Source organism: Colletotrichum scovillei, assembly GCF_011075155.1.
Source record: "Colletotrichum scovillei strain TJNH1 chromosome Unknown Contig00009, whole genome shotgun sequence".
Classification (NCBI taxonomy): Eukaryota; Fungi; Ascomycota; class Sordariomycetes; order Glomerellales; family Glomerellaceae; genus Colletotrichum; species Colletotrichum scovillei.
The window spans coordinates 6,192,096-6,212,949 of NW_023336267.1; the positions used below are offsets into that span (position 1 = coordinate 6,192,096).

The window sequence follows — 20,854 nt, forward strand, 5'->3', positions numbered from 1 at the left end:
CACAAGCTTGAGTCGTGCCGATTGGTTTACTTTTATTGGCCAAGTCGGTTCAAAATGTCACGGAAAGGAACCATCGGGAGCAAAGGTGAGAAATGGGGCGTAAGATTCGTACCAGGCTAAGCCCAGCTTGCAGTCTAGCTCGCTTGTCTAGATGAAATGTCTATGTCTTTATGTCCTCCCAAAAATAAAACGAATAACCCAAACTCCTATCCAAATATTTCGACGGGGGAATAGAACGCCAAGTGGCGTCGATGGCAATCAACTCCTTCTAATGTCCTGGATGGACGACGTGCGGATTTCGTCACGCCGGCAATGCAAATGGCTGTTCCAATGCTCTCAGGATGGAGGAAAGCTCAGTTGTTAGCTGGAAGATCCAGCGGTGGGTGTTGCCGAACTGGAGTGCCCTCAGGCCAAATATCTTAATGAGACATTCCTTACTCCTTGTGCAGGGTACCGGTAACGTAGTTCTCAGCACCGAGGGCGTCAATGACAGCCATGTCCTCCTGGGAGAGCTCGAAGTCGAAGGACTCGAAGTTGGACTGGATTCGGTGGGCAGCCAGGGACTTGGGGAGGACAATGTTGCCGCGGGTAGCGTTCCAGTTGAGAAGGATCTGAGCAGGGCTCTTGCCGTACTTCTCGGCGATCTTGCCGATGGTGGGGTCCTCGAGCTTGTTGCCGCGGGCGAGGGGAGAGTAGGCCTCAATGGCGATGCCGTGCTTGCGGCAGGTGTCGACGAGGTCCTGGCGCTGGCAGAAGGGGTGAACCTCGATCTGGTTGACGGCGGGGACAACGGTGGTCTCCTGGAGAAGCTCCTCAATGTGGTGGGAGCTGAAGTTGGAGACACCAATGGAGCGGACCTTGCCGAGGCGCTGGGCAGTCTCAAGAGCTCTCCAGGAAGCGAGGCGCTTCTCCTTGTCGTCTGAGGGGGAGTGGATGAGGTAGAGGTCAAAGTACTCGAGCTGGAACTTCTCGAGGGAGTCGCAGAGAGCCTTGAAGGTAGCCTCGTAGCCGTGGTCAGCGTCCCAAAGCTTGGTGGTGACGAAGACCTCGGATCTGGGGGTGTTGGTCTTCTGGAACCACTGCTTCAGGGCACGACCGCAGGCCTCCTCGTTGGCATATCTGGCAGCGGAGTCGATGTGACGGTAGCCGGCGTCGAGAGCGGCGATGACAGCGTCCTCAGTCTCTTGGCCGTTGGGGGCCTTGTAGACACCGAGAGCGATCTGGGGGATTTCGTTGCCGTCGTTGAGGCGGACGGTGAGGCGAGGAGAGTCGCAGGGGGAGGCATATCCAGAGTCCTGACGAGTAGGCATAACCTTCTCCATGCCGAGCTCAGGCTGACGGGTAGCAAATTGGGCGGCCATTGTGAATGATGTGAATGTTGTAGTAGTTGATGTTGAGAAGTAAAGAGTTGTATGGGTATCAAGAGAGGTTATTGGATTGGTTGAGGCCGTTGATTGTGATTGATGTGCGAGTGATGCTTCCAAAAAAACAGCAGATGTTGCCGAGTTATCTATTCCTTTTTATCCTTTTCGACGTCTCGCTCTTTGTGCCTAGTTACTACAGTTGATTCTGATTACCATTTTCGGACCGATGGCGTCCTCTGTTGTCGCCAGACGCGGACCCGCCGTGAATGTCCCGTCTGTGCTGGGTTGATGCCCCCCGTCTTGGAGGGGACCCGTTCTCCAACATGTTGCCCCGTACGCCGTACAGATTATTGAGGGTCGGTGCCTCCTTGCGAGTGCTTGGTGTTACTTGGTGTTGAGTCGGTATCTCAATGTCGATTTCGAGTCGGTGCCGGCGGTTCCCAGTCGGTATTCGTCCGTTGTCTCGACGGTACCAGGTTGATGCCCCGTTATCTCTGGGCCTTTGACCCGCTGCTACTGGAGCCAATGACGTAGAACTTCTCCGCCGATGCTGAGCCGTTGCTCCGCCGGTGAATGGGCCGATGACGTGCCGTGTCTCCGCCGATGCTGCGCCGATGGACGACGTCCGAGTCAGGGTGTCCTCGGTCTCTCTGACGGTTATACGTTGTCTATTGTAGGAGGTGGAGGCAGGCCTCAGTTCGCTATTCCCACCGCCAAAGCTCCGAGAACTGGCTGCTACACTCGATTCATGTGCTACATGTCTAGCGGGATAAGCGAGGTATCAGATGAATTGACTGCTCTGAACCTTATGGTATGAGGCTCAACTAAAGGACTAAATCGCATTGTTGAGCCTCAAGATTTTCGGCGGTTGTGGCGAATATTGCCCTCGACATTAGCGCAAATCTTACACTCAAAGTGAGAAATTTTACGACGCGAGAGAGAGAAAAACTGGAGCCCGCTGCAGGAATCGCTGTAGTGATCCCAAGTTCCTACGAGCCAAGCCTCGAGAAACCAAGGTACTATATTCGGTCAATTATTCCCGAGGACAAACTATCCATATCCGTACACTAGGCACCGTTTCAGCCGCAGCCGGGTAGACTTGCGAGGCATCAGCGAGGCACAGTAATCGGCATCGATATCGAGCTGAACGGTAGGGGGGTTCGGTAGGCGACGTTTCCACGTAAACGCTGGGTCGGCTTGCAAGACTCCTCAAGGCAGTACGTACAATATCCTGGGTAAGGTATATTGTGTAAAATGGAAAAGCCGCACTAAGCGACAGACGCAACTTGGCCTGTTATGACGTCAAGCTGCCGACGGCATCACGGTGGAAGTGGACCATTGTAAAACGTGGTGCTTAGTATGCCCCATCAGAAGATGGATCTTTGAAGCCCGAGGAGTTCCCGCACATGCTCATATTGAGTGTGAGATGCGTGGTGCAGGTACGAGTTCAGGACACCGGAGTCCACCCCGTTAAACGAGCGTTGAAGCCGTGGAACAGGACTACGGATACGCTACAGAGGACGGGATGACATGGCATGGATGTTGAGATGGGGTGTGCGAGGCAAGATGAACGCGAGTCGCGACTTTTGCCATTCCACATGTACATGGGCAATGTATCTCGCATTGTTGAAGGGCAAAGGCTGGACAAGTTGTTCTAGCGTCTTGTCGCTTGGGCCTTTTGGGACAAAACTTATTCATCCCTGCCACAGATCGATGATTGGCCCTGCCTTCCAGCAAGACTCAGGAACGTGGTTTCAGACTTTTCACTGATGTCATTGGAGCCTCTGGAGGGTCCTGATGTATCGTGGTCACTGTTAGGGCGACTTTGAGGGATCCCGGGAGGTAAATGAAGACAAGAGATGAAAGCACTGAGGCAGATGGAGGCATATTGCCTGCAGGACCCCTATCGGGAGTGTTCGGAAGGGCCCGCTCTTTCCTCAGCCTGGGCAGCCAATGTCAAGGTCTGTATCAGTGGGTTGCCTCTTCAGAAGTTCTGTGCGTTTGCAACAGCTTGATAGCCATTGGGTTTTGCGCCTTGTCTTATCGGCGGAAGTCCATCTGTCCTGTTCAATCTTGACCGGAACAGTTATGTATCATTCTTGAATGTGAGAGTGTTCTTTGCCGACAGTAGAGATGGCCAAAGATTGGCGGTCAGAGTTTTCTCAATGTCTCAACTCTGAGCAACAATCATCTGCAAGGTAGGTAGAGAGATAGCCAACGGAGGTACGGATACACCGACTAACCAAGACAACATTAAATCAAATGGCAAAATCGGCTCCGAAGGCTAAGGCGGTAGGGCCCAGTGATCAACGGCTTGTCCAAAGAAGATTTTCACATGTATGCCAAGTTGACAACCAGGCAGCCCAGCAAGTTGGAAGCGCCTACTACACACCGGGTAGTAGATCGGCAGGAGACGCCCGGATTGTCCTCTGGTCCGACACAAACACACAGAGAGAGAACAAGTATCCCGTGGCGTAGCCTCGCCAAAAAAAAAAAAAAAAAAAGAGAGAAAGGGTACAAAGAATTCCACAATCCCTGTTGAGAACTTCGGGAATGTCGATGAACATCGATGCATCCCGGACGACGCGACCCCCCTATCTATTTCGCGCCCTGAGACAAGGCCCTATCAGTGACCCACGCAAGGCTCCAGTTTATCTTTTATCTCAACCAAGGCGACGAGCACTTTTTCCCAGCCTGGCGTGATTGTGGACTACAATACAGACTTTCTCACTGGACAAAATGCCTCGTAAAGTGGACATGAGCTGCACTAACAACAAGAGGAACCGCCCGACCTCACCGCGAGAAGATATGATAGGGGTATCAACTCGCAGAACACCAGCAGGCAAGCCGCAAGCCAGGCAGACAGAGAGACGATCTCTGGTGGAGAAGGGCTGCAAGGTGGAAAATATCGCCCTCAGCTCTCGGCACGGTGCATGAAGCAGTCAAGCAGGTAGACCAAAAATCTCAATAGGAACTCGTCTTATTGGCGGTGAAGTTGACCTTCACACCGATGAATGGGGCCAAAGCTCCACCACACCGGCATGACATTGATAATGGATTTCGCTTTCGAGTCTTGGTCGCTATGACGGCCATCTTCATTGGATGATGATCTAAATTTCAAACCTTTGCTGGACGCTGAACCCTGGCGAGGCTGCACAGTCAAACTTGGTTTCATGAGGGATTTCACGCCCAATTCCGTAGGTAGTAACCTACGGCTGCGGTAAGATTACGTCTTAATGCATCGGGATCAGGCAATGAGGCCGGTTTGCGTCCGGACGGCGGACTGAAGAGGCTGGTCAAGAGAAGAAGAGAAACCCGCAAAGGTAGCCGAGAATAATAGCGAAACAGCGCCATAGGACTCAGGAGAGCTTTCCCAATCGCCGTAATCTACCGCTATGCTAGTTGATACCATCTGCGCCCGTCGCTGTGAGCAAGCGTGCAGGACTACGCCTCATCCAGCCATATTGCAAACGTGGCAGCAACTCAGCGCATAGCTCTCACTCCCATGCAGAGAACAAAGATAACACAGGATTGCATCAATCAATGCTCGACGTCGCACGAGTCAGCAATGGCGTCAGCGAGGGAAACTCAACCCAAAGGCTGCAGGGAAAGAGATGTGAATCAACTCGACTAATGTTACAGCACAGAAAATGACAACGTTGATCTACATCATTGTCGGTCAGAATCGGGAAGATGAATCACGGCAGATCACATTTGTGAAGAAACAGGAAATGCCTCAAATTTCCAAGATTTTGTTGCTCAATCCCAGCCAAGATGGCAACTTGGGAGGATTTTGGTATTCTCAGAGTGGTCATTGGCGTGCACTGTCGAGTTCGAGTCAAGAGCTGGGGTGAAAAGGCATCGAACGCCTCAAAATTCCACAGTCATTATATTTCACCAACCCCACATGGGGTTCTCAAATGCCACGATAGCTTCAATCCCTGGTGAGGACCACCATAAAACCTCAGCGTCTCCGCCAACCCCGCGAAACACGTCGATCTGTACCGGAGGTTATCATTATGCATGCGAACTCTGGTAACTGCGGCGCCTCATGCTTACCCTCAGCAACGTGCCTAGAGTAGAACCGCGAATGTCAAGATCTTGGCATCAGACAGGAAACTTGGCCTAGTAACGGTTACTTCAAGTAAGGGAAGGTCATTGTCCGAGATCTCAGCTGCTTCGCTCGAGAAAACTTCCGATTTTCTGACGATGAGACTTGATGATGAGTACATCTAGCACAAGCCAGCGGTAAGCTGCTATGTGGACTAGCCGCAGACATCTGGAAAATAAGACAAAATTCTAAGGACCACTGGCATGTCCCTCTCAGCGGCCGAATGAGTTCAGAGAGCTTTAGGCGATCAAACTTGATCTCTGTCGGGTCTTGACCATTTCATATGCACCGACAAGCTCGATTGGCCTTTGTGCCTGTTGCAATCGTGTCAACAGCAGACATTGAAGCAAGATCTCTAAGTCCCATTTTCTGAACCCACCGCAAAGGTGTCACCAGCGGCCGGTCCATTTTTTGGCCCACGATGTTCAGACAACGGGTTTTATGGAGAAGCCTGATCGTCGGAATGAGGCTGAACGGCGAACGACGTGCGAACAAATAGCATTCTTGATGAGGTCGACAATCCAAGAATACTAGTCAGAAATCTTAGGAAAGACCATCATGCCTTCAAGGACGAGGCTTATGTCAATACCTGGGAATTTAGCTCTATGCTTCATCTGGCAACCTGTGATTCCTTGTTTTTTCTCAATGGTTTTATTAGATGGTGAGATTCTCCCGTTTCACATTCATGAAGTAGAGAGTATCCAAATAAACGGTGGCCGCAAACAATGAGTCGCTAGAATTCCACAGCGAAGTAGTAGATAAGGTTGTGATGAGTTTTGCAGTTCGAACGACGATCCTCCCTGCAGTCTGCACGTATGTTGTGTGCGACGTCCCGCCGCGCCAAAGATGTCGGCTATTTTACCTTACATGTATTTACCCACACGGTGACAAGATACGATGGCCGCTTTTTGGTGCAGGGAAAGTCAAAAACCCGGCCGTCATATCTTGATACCGCGTGGTCCTACCTGACTTTGCAAAGGAGTGCGGTATGAAGCTCAACCGCCATAACCTCTCGGATATGCAGAGTAGCCACAGGCATAGATTGAATAGCGCTCGCCGCATGAGACGGAGCACGGCAGCATCTCGGTCGCGCTGTGGGACGCGATGAGGCTGAAATAGAAAGGATCGTCGGCTTGTCAAAACGGTCGTCAGCGAGGGTGGGGAGGTTGTCATCGGCTACGGCCTGGTTGGAGTGCTCGGGACCGATGTGGGGTCTAAAAGATGCCGGAGCCGCGTGGTGTGATGGCCAAAAGCCATGTCAGAAAACATGGCGTCGTTATTGTGCCGAGGTGCTCTGCGCTGCCTTACAGGCCCTCACTTTGATCATTTCTCTCAACAATTCGATTTGTTAAATGGTCAAATACTCACGCCTACTGCAATGCGTTCCATTTGTGGAAGGTAACACGCATAGTACAGCCGTGACCAATCGACACAGATTTAGAATAGATACGGTTGCGATTTGATATAGACGCAAAAAAGACTACTGCGCAACCAAAAGAGGAAATTCGGTTTTACTCATCTCTGATTCCAAACCAAGTCAAAAGGGCGTATCTATTCTGTTAAGTTGCCCTAGCATTGTAGTAAACAGCCATCGATCTGTCGCTTTACGATGATAAGTCAGTATCAAGCCGACTCGACGCTCAACGTGGCTTGAAGACCGTCTCGAAGATGATGCTCGGCCAACGAAACATCCATCTAACATGTCATTTCTTTTGTCCAAGCGTTCTGAGCTTCATGTCATTGAATTCTCTGCAATCCACGAGGTTCAGAATGGCGCTCAACATTCTGTGTCCGTCTTCGGGTTAGCCCGTCAAGCATATTGGCATGATTGGGCACGTGGACCCATGCTACATAGCTGCGCCTCGATCCGGGACTTCTCAAGATAAATTAATGGTCGTAATGGCTGTGATACCAGGAATCGTGGAAGCGTGCCAGGTACAGGCAGTTCGTAAGAGAAAGAGAACCACCAATTTTTCATCGTCAAACGCTGCTCTGAACCGACAAGTGGAATTATAATGTTAATTCATTAGTCAATATGACACAGCCTTTTCGCAAGCAGATGTACTTGTTGTAAGGAATAGTAGAGAACTAAGCATCGTCTAAAATTTACCATACTATTCTCTTATGAGTTCTGTCCAATGTTCTTAGTCAAAAAGCTCGTTGTTTGAGAAATTGTAGACGTATATATCGATGTCATTTTCGTCGTCGGGATAACAACGATTGCGCATCTTTCGAATAAATTTAGCCGGTCCAACTCCCGCAATGGGTTTCCGTGATGTGAGATAAGAATCGAACTAATATGCCATGTCCCGGATTTATTATCTACCTCCCTCATTACTATTCTTAGCTCGAACTGTAGGCTGGCGAAATCCAATATGGAATGTTCAGCCCTCATTAAGCGAGACATTGATGTCGCGTTATTGACTGCGAATGCCGATTACCATGAGCCCGTAGATATTTGATCTAATGCGTTTCTGTATTGTCCAGCTTGTCTCTCCACGACCTAACTATCCTGTCTTTGAAATGTATAGCCCATGAACCAAATGTCGTTTTATTCCAGTCGGACCTCAGAGTGAGTGACGACCGTGATAGTATCATGAGTTATTGATAGATCGACGGCTTACTACGGAGGTAAACATTGGATGTTTGATTCGGCCGTCGCTAGGTCTCACGGCTTGTTTCTCAACTTGCTCGGAAAGTCATATGTGTTACGCGCATTTTCCATAAGTGGAGGGAAGCATTAAGCTTTCAACCAGAAACCACGTCAAATGTAATTCACCATTGTATTGCGGACAGAACTTGAGCCTAACAGTCCACCTGGAACAAGGATGCTTGACGACGTGATAATTATGTGAATTTTCTAAAGCTGCAACATACTCCTTGTATAGGGTCTGCCTGCCAAGGAATTGCATGGTATCTCATGAAAGTATGAATATGCGATTTCCAATCTTCCATGTCTGGACGGATTCATGCCTGAACCAATTCTTCGTTGCAACAGCTCACGCCACAGTGGGGATGGCGTTCTTGTCACGCTTGTCTTCGACCGACTCGATGCCTCCCTTTTCCTCTTCTACATCCACTGGCCTAATGCCAACCTCGGTTTCACTGAAAGCATCGGCAATATTCCGGTACCTCGGGACAAAATTAACGGCCAACGCATATGACCATGCCAAGACAAAGAAGATTAGAGGGATGACCATAGCAATGCCCATGCCCTTGTGATCGGCAACAACACCAAGCAACGGAGGTACGACTGCACCACCAGATACACCTGAGTTACATGCATTAGATACCACATCAACGATCTCGACAATGAGACGGAACACTTACCTGCAACGATGAAGCCACTGCCGCGCTTGGAATGCCTGCCTAGGCCTCTCATGCCGAGAGCCACAATTGTCGGAAAGCAAATAGACTCGAAGAAAAGGACAATATAGAGCATGGCCATGCCAGTGTCACCCTTCTGTGTGATGGAAGGAGCAATGAAGATAATACAGGACGATAGGAACGCCAAAAATACCCAACGGGGCTTGATGTAATGCATAACACCAACTCCGGCGAAACGGCCTATCGCGAAGGCGGCTTGGGCCCCAGCAAGAAGTTTGGACCCAAGCGCGTTGTCGGTGTTTTCGCGACGTTCTGTCACATAGTTGATGAAGAATCTGGAACTACCGTTAACTTTGAACCTCACATACTCTAGACGAAGATTAACAAACCCCGCGATGGCTACCTGGGCACCAGTGTAGCAGAACTGGGCAAAAGAAGCGTGGAAGAGACGGTATTGCTTCCTGAAAGGCTTATCATCGACGTTGGCGTGCGTCTCGGAGGCTTGGAAAGCCATATCAGCATCGGTGATTTCGGGAATTCGAGCCAGCCAGAAGACGATCGCCAGCCCCCAGACGAAGATGGCAATGGAGAGATAGACCCATTGGACGTTCTCCAGAGCACGTTTGTCATCAAAAGCGAAGAAGACGTACGATCCCATGACGGGAGCCACGACGGTGCCGATACCATTGAAGGCTTGGGAAATGTTGATTCGAATCTCGCTGTACTTAGGAGGACCACAGACGGTGATGTACGGATTTGCGGCTGTTTCGAGGGAGCCAAGACCATTACCGATGATGAAGATGGCGGCACAGAAGCCACCGAAGCTCTTGGCGATAATGCATGGGATGGCAATGAGGGCCCCCAGGCCGTATAGGAAGAGTCCAAAGACAAATGTAGCTTTATAGCCCCAGTGTCTTAAGATCCACGCCGCGTGCCCAAGACTGGCAATAAGATAGGCTCTGTCAGGCAAGAGTCAGCATCTATGCCCGTGATTGCACTGTTGCAGCCCTCCGGAACCATGCAGTATCTGGGAACTGGTGGTAATAGCAGTGCCCGATTATGCGTCGCTTCGCCGATTGTGCCCATGTGAGAGGGGATTGTAACGACGGACATACCCAAAGTAGGCAGCTTGCAAGCCAGAGGACCTAGCCCGGGTGATGTGGAGTGTATCCTGGAAGTGCTTGTTCAGAGTATCGAGAAGGCCTGATGATGAGATTTTTAGCATTCATGTATGCGGTCATCAATTATTGTGTTGCTACAACATACCGTAGGAGAATCCCCAGAGGAAAAATAGGATAGTGACGAGAATGATGGGAAACAAAGATTCCTTTAGCGTCAATTCGGCAGCGTTCGTGCGGACATTATCCTTCTGGCGCAAAGACCGTTTGTGGAAGAACTCCTTGATACCCATCTTACAAGTTTGACGAGGATGATCGGGCGCTGTGTTGCGTTAGGTCTGGTGGTGGCACTGAGCAGATATTGGAGTGATTGCGACCGTTGCGGTCTTGTGGCAAGGTCAAAACCTTCGTAATGAGGCGGACGTAGCAGTAGCCGTTGAACCGATGGACTGCAATTACCAATGTGGTGAGACGCGTCCGAGAACAAATAGAATTCTTCTGGAACGAGGAGACCCGGGTCAGACGAAAGCTTATAAGAGCTCAAGCCGGCCGCATTTTCGGTCGTTTCGAGCCTGATCTTCCCCTGCACAAAAGCGAGATGGACATGACCATCCTTGGCTGCTTCTTGGCTTCTCCATGGTTACATGGCTAGCAATCCCCAATCGAGAGACCAGTCGCACAGCATCACAGGTACTTAATTCCTTGCTGTGAACACAAAGCTCGGGTGCAGCGACGGTCTTTTGGACTGATCTGGGGTAACGAGCGTTTGGAGAGGATTGCGGGGATGGTCACCGCGTGCTCTAAGTCGCCGGGGAAGCAGAGATGGCCCCATTCATGCTCGGTCGAGGTGCGGGGTGAAGGTTGGAGCAGCCAGTTGAAGAAGACGTGGTGGATCTCTGGAGAGAGTACTGATAGCGAGGACATACGGACTCACGGAGAGTTCGCGACCCAGCCTTGGCATGTCCATCATTTGCTCGATGTGGCTCCAATTCCCCCGAATCAACAGCTGGAGGATGGCTGTCAGACGAGGGTAAGTTAGGTGGGAACTTGGGCTAGTCTCTATGGTGGTGATTGGACATGGAGGAGGACGGCAGTTCATCGAGTCTGGGGTAAATGGTCCGGGGCTCGATATAAAGATGGACCGAAGGACGCTCAGATTGCGGAGTAAGCCGATGATCATTCGCTCGGCGGACCGACTGCCTTAAGGAGGCCGGTTGGTTCTCTGTCAGGGCCGGGGTTACGTGACATCACATCCGCAAGCTGTTACACTCTTCGCTCTCGTGACCCTTACGCGCTCCTGACTCAACTGATTCAATGTGGAGGGGAGTCAATATACCTGATTTCCTAATAACACTGAATGTTGACTACCGCGTACTCTAGCTGTGGGGGAGACGGGGAGCAGCCAAGATCCACCGTCAGCCCCAGGAACTCGGGAACAGTAGCCCAGCTACATCTGCGACACAATTTGAAGGTCGAAAATCTGGTTCCAAAAAACTGGAATTCCTTCAGCAAAGATTCTACGCGTCAAAAGATGTCAGGCGCTTCCATAGAAGGCGGTCTAGCGGCAGTTAAATTTAGCCACATAGACCTCCCCTACCAGAGGCAGGACAAGCTAGACCTTCCAGCCTCCATCCACAATCGCGGGATAGCTTGTTTGGCGCCATTAGCCGATTACCTCTAAGCAGACTTTAGAGTCGTCGGTGCTCCGAGAAAGTCTTGCGGGATCGGACGAAGACTAGAACTACCGATACAAATGTCTTTAAAAATTCCAACAACACACGGGCCCGCCATCGGAATGTTACGCTCAGGCTAGACGACCCGGAGAGAGTCGACACTCACTCGTTCATTCCCGATAGCTGGAACAAAGTCAGGCTCATCAAAGACAACAAGACGAGAGGAACTCGATACTTTACCGTGGGTTTGCGAGATCGCTTCGCTGGCGGACTGATGTCGGACGAGATACGAATGTAGATGTCTTTACTGCCAAGCTCATGGACGACTAAGTCACTTGAAATAAGCCAAGGCCGACTTCAATTGCCATAATTCGTACTGCGAGCAATCGACTGAATATGACTTGCAATAGCATCGAATTCTTCGGGACTTGGTTCTTTTCCGACATGGTCACTTGAAGATTAGACCGGAAAAGCAGACAGCTGTAGCCGACTGTGACTAGTCAGCGCTGCCTACTGACAGCCGACAGGACAAGCTCGGGCTACCACCACAAGGTGTCATCAAAAAGTTATTAGATATCAACGCCAAGGTTGCACTCATTTGCTTCAACATCTCAAGAAACAGGTCACAAAATGGTTCAAGCCACGGTCCCTGTAGCTTATTAGTCCCTGGAATAAAGCCGACAGTTCTCCATGGTAACCATCGGGCTTTCATCTGCTACATCCATAACTTGATTTGAAAATTGTCCGGATGAATATGGTAGAGCCTCCAGAACCGTCGTCCCAGACGAATTAGGACTAATGCAGTGGGAATAAAGTACGGAGACCTGAGAAACAGTCTATCGAAGTCATAGGCTCACTGCGCCTAGGCGAACAGCGATGTGTGGCCGCATAACCTTTCTTACATTTAGCCGATGATGCCGTCACAAAGTTACTAAGGAAAAGTTTCCTTGGCCTGAAATGTCTTGCAGACGTTTACATCAGAAACCATTTCTACTGATTTGATTACCTCTGTAATTCTGCTAAGTTCGATTCAGAGCTATAAAACCAGAAAAAAACGAATCTGACATATTTTGAATAAGAGTCTAACTACCTATTCCATACTTTGTTCCGAAAATGGGGGGCCGTTTTAATTGTCTTTGGTGATGTTTCCGCAGATAAAGTGCATCGGTTGCTCTTTGATAAGGGTCTGAGACTCACAACGTTCTTTTTTGACTGCTAGCCCTCCACTGATGCGCTTGTAGAGACGTAACTCTGATAGCTGGACGATATCGAAGATCGGCATCATCAATGTTTCCCCTCCACCAAATATTCAGGTCAACACGTCAGGCCGAGACATCATTCAGATCATATAATGCTTGCTCTAGATCTTCCTTCATAGGCTCTCTACCTGAAGTTTACTTGTACTTAGCCAACCTAGAACATCTATCTATGCATGGCAGCACGGGGGGACAGCCTTGGTGAGCCTTGATCACACTGACATCTACTTTATGCAGAGAATAAACTATAACAGAGGTTTCACATACGCCGCTCTAGGAAAGCCAAGCATCCAGATCTTGTATTAGCTCAGTGCACCGTTGATGAACGCTACTGCGGCAACTTGGCACCGTCTCGTCTACCGACCTCCTATAGATTGTTGAACCAGCCATTTACTCTCTAGATGATATCCCAATCCGGAATCGACAGAAATTCACCTAGTATTACCACGCATATTAAGCTACAACATCCAAATGACTTGTTACATTTCTTGTTTTCTATATCGAGGCACGCTTTGTTTTCATTCCGATCATAGGTTATAGATAGCGGAAGACTCTCGAACCATAATTGCCACCCATGCTATCAACACCGGATAACTAATACCAAACGTGGCTCGAAATTCAGGATTCTTCCTTTTGAAACTGTCTACAGATTGTTCTAGCGAGACTTAACTAGGTAGCGAAAAAAAAGTATATTAAGTCTTCTCGCTGAACTTCCCCGAAATCAAATCTCTTGAAACACAGAATTCTCTCATTAGCCAAGGGCCCGAGGAATGGCAGTCAATTTCATTTCCACAGAAAGATCTACACGATATATCTCATACGCCGAATCATGCAATATCCTGCAGGTCGATACAATGATTGTTGGACGCACATTAATGAAGCAAGTCATACTGCAACCGGAGAGAGGCCAGGCATTGCCACGCCGTCTCCCGAGTGCCTGCTATGCGGTCACACTCCGGCCGTGACCCACTCGGACCGGCAGACCCCTGATTCCGGCCGAAAAGAGATGCCGGTTCATGCAGAGCGGGAAGACATGCTAGCTGGATGTAACACCGTGCTGCATGCTATCAGAGTTTACCATAGCCTAGTATCCCATGCCATCCCTTGCTTCGACCCCTAGCTTTCCTCAGGGTTGAGTTCCATGCAGTAGTCTCTAGCTAGAGCCATGTGCATCACCTCTCAAGAACAACTGGGATAGAAGACAGTCAAAGATCACTACTTGTACCATGTACGAACAAAAGCATCTCTTCCTACCATGATTCATCGCAGAACTGAGTCTGCTACATTCCATTTGGACCAAGCAACCGACGGTAATCGAATGGGGCAAGCAGAGGGGCAGAATGCTGTTTGCAGCAGACCTCGATTGTCTGAGTGGCCATCAATAGAGGTGAGATTCTATAATTGAAATCTCTTCTTGCTCATATCAGCACTATGAGGTGTCACCTTGGCATCACTGATGAAAGGAGAATGCTGGACAGCGTCGCTGAGGCTGCCGATGAGAAGGACCTATATTGACGGCCACCCCGACCGTATAGGTATGCAAATGTTCCAAAGGCCTTCTAGATTGAAGCACAAGCGACATTCATCACAGAACCGCACCCAATAACGCACAGAGTCAGGGGTCATGCGCAAATGCATTCATGCAACGGTGGCAATGGCACATTATTGAGGCGGTCTTGATTGGAGGATTGAGAGGGATCAGGTCGCTTCTCCTGAGGGACCATCACCCAGCACCGCCCAGCTGATGAAGGCCGGCCTGGCCTCTGATGTGGTGTTGTGTGAACTCGGTCTGTCCTGACCTACGGATCAAGCACGTGGGCTCGGGGACGGCGAAGTGGTGGGCGGCTCAGCCGAAGTGGGGGCCAATACAAGCGGCGCGGGAACGGCTGGACCTTGAAGAGCCGGATCACAAGTTTTTCAAGTGCAGGGTTACGAGTTATTGAATCCGTATCTTCGGGTCACTTAAACTCGAACGTGACTTCGGAATGTCTCACAACGGGTGAAGATCCGTCGGGCTCGCGACTGCTTTGCCAATGTTGTGACGTACAGCACTTGCGGCGCATCAGGCGCTGGACTGGAGCGCCGAGATTCTTGTCATCAGGGAGGCAAAAGGCTTGGTTCTGTAGCAAGCTTTGCCAACCTTTCACCACTACCATGGAAGATGTTCCTTCAATACCGATCGACAGGTTGTGTAAGTCTTGGACGCGTCCTGGCATCGGATACCCGACTTGGCGATGAACATGTTGTGAACTTCTAGAACTTCAGTTCAAATTTTGGTGGTGAGGATAGCTTCATCACGGTCAATGCGATGGAATTCCTTGAGAAATCAACCGAAAACGTGTCTTGGGCACGGGCTGAGCTCGCTGGAGTTGTGCGCCGAAGACTGACACGTGCGACCTCGCCGAGCACCGCAAGAGCATAGGAGGAAAATGAGTCGGTCCCAAAAGAGCGGCTCACCCAGGGCTCTCCGGCTTGCCGCGGCGGGCTAGAGTTTCTTCGACCGTGTTCGGCCCAAAGCAAACCGGGCGAACAACCTCAATCGGGAGACCGAGGGGACTGGAGGAATTCGCAAATCAGCTCACAGTCAGGAGCATTTGTCAAACTCGCGAGGCAACTGAGTCTTCTGGCCACGATTGGCACGTGTAGTCTTCAGCTAGAATGCATGAACGTGTACGGCGTCAGTGAGTATTGGCTCGTAATTCGCCGGGCCTTGTCTCTCATCGGAAAGTTGGTGGTGACATTACGGGGCTATACCGCAATGGGGACCGAGCGCCAAGAGCTGCTGGGGAAAGGTTTCGCAACAGACTTTTCGCAACGTGCTGTCGACGCGCATTCCTGGTGGTCGAGAGATCGGACCAGCGTTGATCTGGTGGGGATTGGGCTTGCCGGTGGCTGAGAGAGTTCGAGCGGAAGACTGGAAGCGAAGACCTCTCGTTCGCGGGGATTCCAGAGACGTCTGACTCTTCCTGGTGTCTGTGGAGAAGGCGGACGTCGGTGTCCATGTTGGCAGACCGGAGAGGCAAACCCTTATCGGTAGGTTTGGCGACGGTCCAAGGAGGCGTGCGTGGGGTTATCGTCCATTGGCAACATCGCCTCAGACCAAAAGGCCCGTCAAGAACGCAAGACAGACGAAAAGTTGTGCGCAACAAGACGGCGTAGCAACTGACGAGAAGAACAAGAAGGGTCTAAAGGGCTTGGCATGGTCTTAATATGTTGTTCGCCAAGTTCGACGAGCAGGGGGGGTCAACGACCAAGTCAAACGACTGTAGCAAACAGATGCCACACGTGGAGGGTTGAGGCCGCATGATTCGTCAACTCCAGATCCTCCCCAGATGAGATTCCACGACCAAATAAAGCTTGCTGGGTGGGCCCAGAGTCTCGCAGACTAAGCTGCTAGCATGCTAGGGATACCGACATCTTGGCACGCTAGCCGTAAACAACATCCTTGATGCATCCCGTTCGGCCTGCCATCGAGGTCCCATCGTCAATCCTGGAGTGATAGAGCCGATGAAGTGGGTGAGAGGGGGGTGTCCATGTACGAAGAGAAACTCAGTCGGCCATTGACTACACATTGAACCAAGCTTAGTTGAGGAGGAGGAGAAAGACATCGGAGCATGGGGGGTGTATCAACAACAATCTGAGTGCTCACTCGGGACCAAGGCTGGTATCTGCTGCAAAGCAGACGCCGGTTACTTTCTGTCAGTCAGAGTTGCCAAGAGAGCACATAAAAGGTTTATCGTGCGCACCTTTCCCATCTTCCGATGTCTTGTTTGCCCTGTCTTCTCTAGCAAGCACCTCTTCCCCTCCTTCATCGAGACCACAGAATCTGCTCGCCAAGTCACAGCCAAGCGGCAGTCAGTCACAATGGCGCTCGATCAGTACACCTACGTCTTTGCCATTGGCACGTTCTTTGCTATGCTCGATGCATACAATAACGGTGCTAGTAAGTACAGTCCTCCATCGGGCGAAAAGGCGCAGACAAGATAAGCGGTCTGCGGCTGCCGATATACTTTGGCGCTTCGAGACATCAGACACTGACTCGGCTCAACTTTCAGACGATGTCGCAAACGCCTGGGCGACCAGTGTATCATCAAGATCAATCACCTACAGACAAGCCATGATCTTCGGTACCATCTTCGAGATGTTGGGCGCCATCACCGTCGGTGCGCGTACGGCCGACACTATCAAGAACGGTATTATCCCCAACAACGTCTTCAACGGAAACCCCGGTGTTCAGATGCTCGCCTTTACCTGCGCCCTGGCCGCCGCTTCTTCCTGGGTCATGTGGTGCACGCGACACTCTGCCCACGTCTCCTCGACATACTCTCTGGTCTCTGCCGTCGCTGGTGTCGGTGTTGCTGTTGCTGGCGCCGACAAGGTCCAGTGGGGTTGGAACGGCGGCAAGGGTCTCGGTGCCATTTTTGCTGGCCTGGGTATGGCGCCCGCTATCTCGGGCTGCTTCGGTGCCATCATCTTCAGTCTCATCAAGTTCGTGGTTCACGTTCGCAAGAACCCCGTGCCCTGGGCCGTCTGGACTTCACCCTTCTTCTTCCTCATTGCCGGCACTATCTGCACGCTTTCCATTGTTTACAAGGGCTCTCCCAACCTTGGTCTGAGCAAGAAGCCTGCGTGGTACATTGCCGCCGTTACCATGGGAACTGGTGGTGGCCTTTGCCTGCTCGCCGCTCTCTTCTTCGTCCCCTTCGTCCACGCCAAGGTCATCAAGAAGGACTACACCATCAAGTGGTACCATTTCGTCTACGGCCCTCTTCTCTTCAAGCGTCCCGCTCCCGCCGATGCCGAGAAGGCCAAGGTTCCCAACTACGCCGTCGTCCAGGAAGATGAGCACGAACATGCTCTTCCCTCTCACGAGTCTGTGAAGTCTTCCGAGTCTGGCGATGAGCCCCTCAAGGAGACCCACGAGAAGGAGACACACGTTCCCCAGGAGAGGTCCCTGGCTGCTGCTGAGATTGGCCAGGGCCCTACCTACAAGCAACTCCAGGCCGAGGGCGAGGCCAAGTTGCACGCAAAGATGATGAAGAAGCGTGGTCCTCTCGGCTGGGCCATGCGCACCCTCCGCGATAACCCAATGGGTGCTGGTCAGATCTACGAGTTTCACAACATGAAGATCGCCCTCAAGCGTATTCCCGCCATGATCACTGTTGGTGCTCTCTACGGTCTTCACTACGATATCCACGCTGCCCAGACTGGCGTCGCTGGTACCCCCGAGGGTGAGCGCATGAAGCGCGTGTATGCCAGCGCTAAGAAGTACCCCAACGAGGTCGAACACACCTACTCTTTCGTCCAGATCATCACTGCTTGCACTGCTTCTTTCGCGCACGGCGCTAACGATATCGGCAACTCTGTCGGTCCCTGGGCTGTCATTTACTCTGCCTGGAGTACCGGTGACGCTGCTGCCGCCAAGGCCCCTGTCCCTGTCTGGCAGCTTGCTGTTCTCTCCGCCACTATTTCTCTTGGTCTCATCACATACGGCTACAACATCATGAAGGGTGAGTCTCATCTACATCAAACTCTAGATAGTCACGGCACTAACAGACAACAGTCATGGGCAACAAGATCACCTACCACTCCCCCAGTCGTGGTTCTTCCATGGAAATGGGCGCTGCGATTACTGTTCTTGTCTTTTCCCAGTACTCTCTACCCGTCTCTACTTCCATGTGCATCACTGGTGCCACGGTCGGTGTCGGTCTGTGCAATGGTACACTGAAGGCTGTCAACTTCCAGCGTGTTGGTCTCTTGGTCTTCTCCTGGATCATGACAATCCCCGTCGCCGGCACTCTTGGTGGTGTCCTCATGGGGCTTTTCCTTAACGCTCCTCACTTTTAAGCGCCATCAATTTTCCCCCGGTGGGGACTTCCATTTGATACCATCTTCACTAGACACATAATGTACATGAACGAAAAGGGGGTTAGGCACGGCATACAAATAGAGGCGGGTGGCATGTCAGTAGCATCAATACCACATTTTTGACCATTATAATCCTTGTAATCCGGCCAAGAACTTGGCGCAGTCTGGAAGTAACTGAGTGAAATATGTGAAAGCGTAGTCTTGGTGAAGGGCGTTTGGGAAGGAATCCCACCAGGGCCGGAGTGGGTGCCCTTCTGCGGCCCGTCCCACTGTCGAAGTCGATCCAAGCCCGACATGTGACGTGTTCATACAAGAAGATACTAGTGATGTAGCCTCGATCTTTGGGGTTTTCTTGGTGGAAGCAAGCCATCACCCTGTGGTAGATCATGATATCTCCGAAGACGATGCATGGGATTAGTACATGTAAAGATGCGGCACAAGGTAATACAGTACATAAGTAAATCGGACTGGAAAGGTTTTCAATCTATTCCCAACGAACTTGGCAAAACCTAAAATCAGCTCGTTGAAACAGAAGACAAGACATGAGTAGCTTCTCATCTCGTGATTGGGTGCTGAAATTGAAGTTGTCAAGACGTCGCGGGGTAGCGCCAAGCTTTTGTTGTGGCTATGCAAGCGTGGCATCGCCCATCACCTCAATTGCCCATGAGGATGCCAAGATTACACATTCCCACAGTGAGAGCAAGCCTTGAAGAGGGAGGTAGCATAGTGATTGAAGTCGGCAATTGATCGCGTGATCAACAGTGATCCTTCGGCTTGGCGCTCTCCAAAAGCTGTAATCACCTACTCTTCACAGTCTGCGTGCTTCTATTTTGAGATCCTGATTGGCAGCACGAACGAGACACGGAGCACATTTGATTAATTCACTCATACCAAGACCGTCCACTTGCAATGTCGCACTTGGCAAACCAGAAATGTGGCGTGATGAGAACTCAGAACACCGTTTTCGATTTGCTGTCCAACGTACCTCAAGGTGTGTAGTCAAACAAGCCAAGTCACCGCCAAGGGGAATATCCAACGTAGTTTATCCACATAAAGACCAAAGATCGGGCCTTTATATGGGAAAGGGCTCTATTATTTTTATCCGACCCTTGACTTTATCACCAAAGTCTGAGATTGTAACGAAGAATAAGACCCCCGTCGCGAGCGAAGTCAACTCCTTGAAAACTGCACTCATATGGAGCTTTTGCCATTCAATGTTTTCTATACAACTCTCAGCTCACGTTTTATCGAGTATTATACGCGGATGCCTTGTCACTTGAACCTTGAGTTCTAGTATCGGTGGGTGTAAGACTATGAAGCAGCAAAAGCCTCTTGTTGCTCTCGTTGGATGAAGTTGAATGTAGTTGGCTGAGGTGACCTCAGTCTTAAGTTCGGAATGATATTGTAAGATCAAGTTCTCAGGCCATCTGACTATTTTTGCCTCCCAATAGCCCACCCGTGGCAAAATGTGGGAAGACCTCGTCCTTATTGCCGACACTTATACGACGTTTGGGAAGATGGAATATAACTTTCCCGATGTTGTCGTATTCATTCTTCCACATGTATTTGCGTACAGCTTCTACTAAGGCTAGATGCGTGCCTTGTCTATGCAGAGTTTAGATCAAGCATAGAATGTCAGCCAATGTGGCCCGTAGCACAAATCATCGAAACTGTTGACTGCTGGACTCTGCAACCCTGAGCGGCTACGAGAAAAGCATCTCCTTTCGATCCTCGATTAAATTTGCTATATGACCGCTTGTTTGAGGCCGTGCATGCGCTCATCTCGATGAATATCATCGTGTGGCAGCGTGGCTCGCTGGCTTGAGTTGTCTGCGTGAACTCAGTCTGATGCATTTCATTTATCATACTTTGTAGAGACATACGACAAACTATTTGCTTGATATGATCAGCTTGCAAAAATCATCGCGGGGCGCGCGTATTGCTATCTGTTGATATAGGAGCGAGAACCTTTCAGTTGGCCGAGCCTGGTCAGTTGCCGCGTGAAGCTAAGACCATGTCGCTGAGGGGCTTTTCACTAAGTAATAAGTAGCAACGAAGGCCAGACTTGGTACAACACAATCCTGTCAAAGAGTTCGGTCATTCACAAACATGGCTTGGCCTTCTCGAGAAATTGGCT

The 20,854-nt window shown here is 50.6% G+C and overlaps 3 protein-coding genes across 3 annotated transcripts; 1 reads left to right on the top strand and 2 right to left on the bottom strand.

Annotated features, from left to right (window-relative positions):
• Window positions 1-69: 69 nt before the first annotated feature.
• Window positions 70-1,944, bottom strand: HER10_EVM0001099 (aldo/keto reductase). Its single transcript, XM_035470859.1, has one exon. It carries the CDS (start codon window positions 1,359-1,361, stop codon window positions 435-437), a length of 927 nt encoding a protein of 308 aa, XP_035328839.1. The 5' UTR covers window positions 1,362-1,944; the 3' UTR covers window positions 70-434.
• Window positions 1,945-8,474: 6,530 nt separating this feature from the next.
• HER10_EVM0007218 (glucose/galactose transporter) lies at window positions 8,475-10,213 on the bottom strand (the record flags this gene model as incomplete). Its single annotated transcript, XM_035476780.1, has 5 exons — window positions 8,475-8,746; window positions 8,806-9,137; window positions 9,192-9,761; window positions 9,918-10,005; window positions 10,069-10,213. The coding sequence occupies 5 exons, from the start codon at window positions 10,211-10,213 to the stop codon at window positions 8,475-8,477; spliced, it is 1,407 nt and encodes a 468-aa protein (XP_035329581.1).
• A 6,173-nt stretch (window positions 10,214-16,386) lies between these two features.
• On the top strand, window positions 16,387-18,841 carry HER10_EVM0010447 (phosphate transporter). Its single transcript, XM_035479907.1, has 3 exons — window positions 16,387-16,792; window positions 16,905-18,359; window positions 18,413-18,841. Exons 1-3 carry the CDS (start codon window positions 16,714-16,716, stop codon window positions 18,694-18,696), a joined length of 1,818 nt encoding a protein of 605 aa, XP_035329989.1. The 5' UTR covers window positions 16,387-16,713; the 3' UTR covers window positions 18,697-18,841.
• The last annotated feature ends 2,013 nt before the right edge of the window (window positions 18,842-20,854 follow it).

Excerpts from the sequence above, each read along its gene's own strand:
- HER10_EVM0010447 (XM_035479907.1), top strand. The coding sequence starts at position 16,714 with ATGGCGCTCGATCAGTACACCTACGTCTTTGCCATTGGCACGTTCTTT. Across the intron at positions 16,793-16,904 it reads TGCATACAATAACGGTGCTA|ACGATGTCGCAAACGCCTGG; the intron begins GTAAGTACAGTC and ends CTCAACTTTCAG. Across the intron at positions 18,360-18,412 it reads CGGCTACAACATCATGAAGG|TCATGGGCAACAAGATCACC; the intron begins GTGAGTCTCATC and ends AACAGACAACAG.
- HER10_EVM0001099 (XM_035470859.1), bottom strand. The coding sequence starts at position 1,361 with ATGGCCGCCCAATTTGCTACCCGTCAGCCTGAGCTCGGCATGGAGAAG.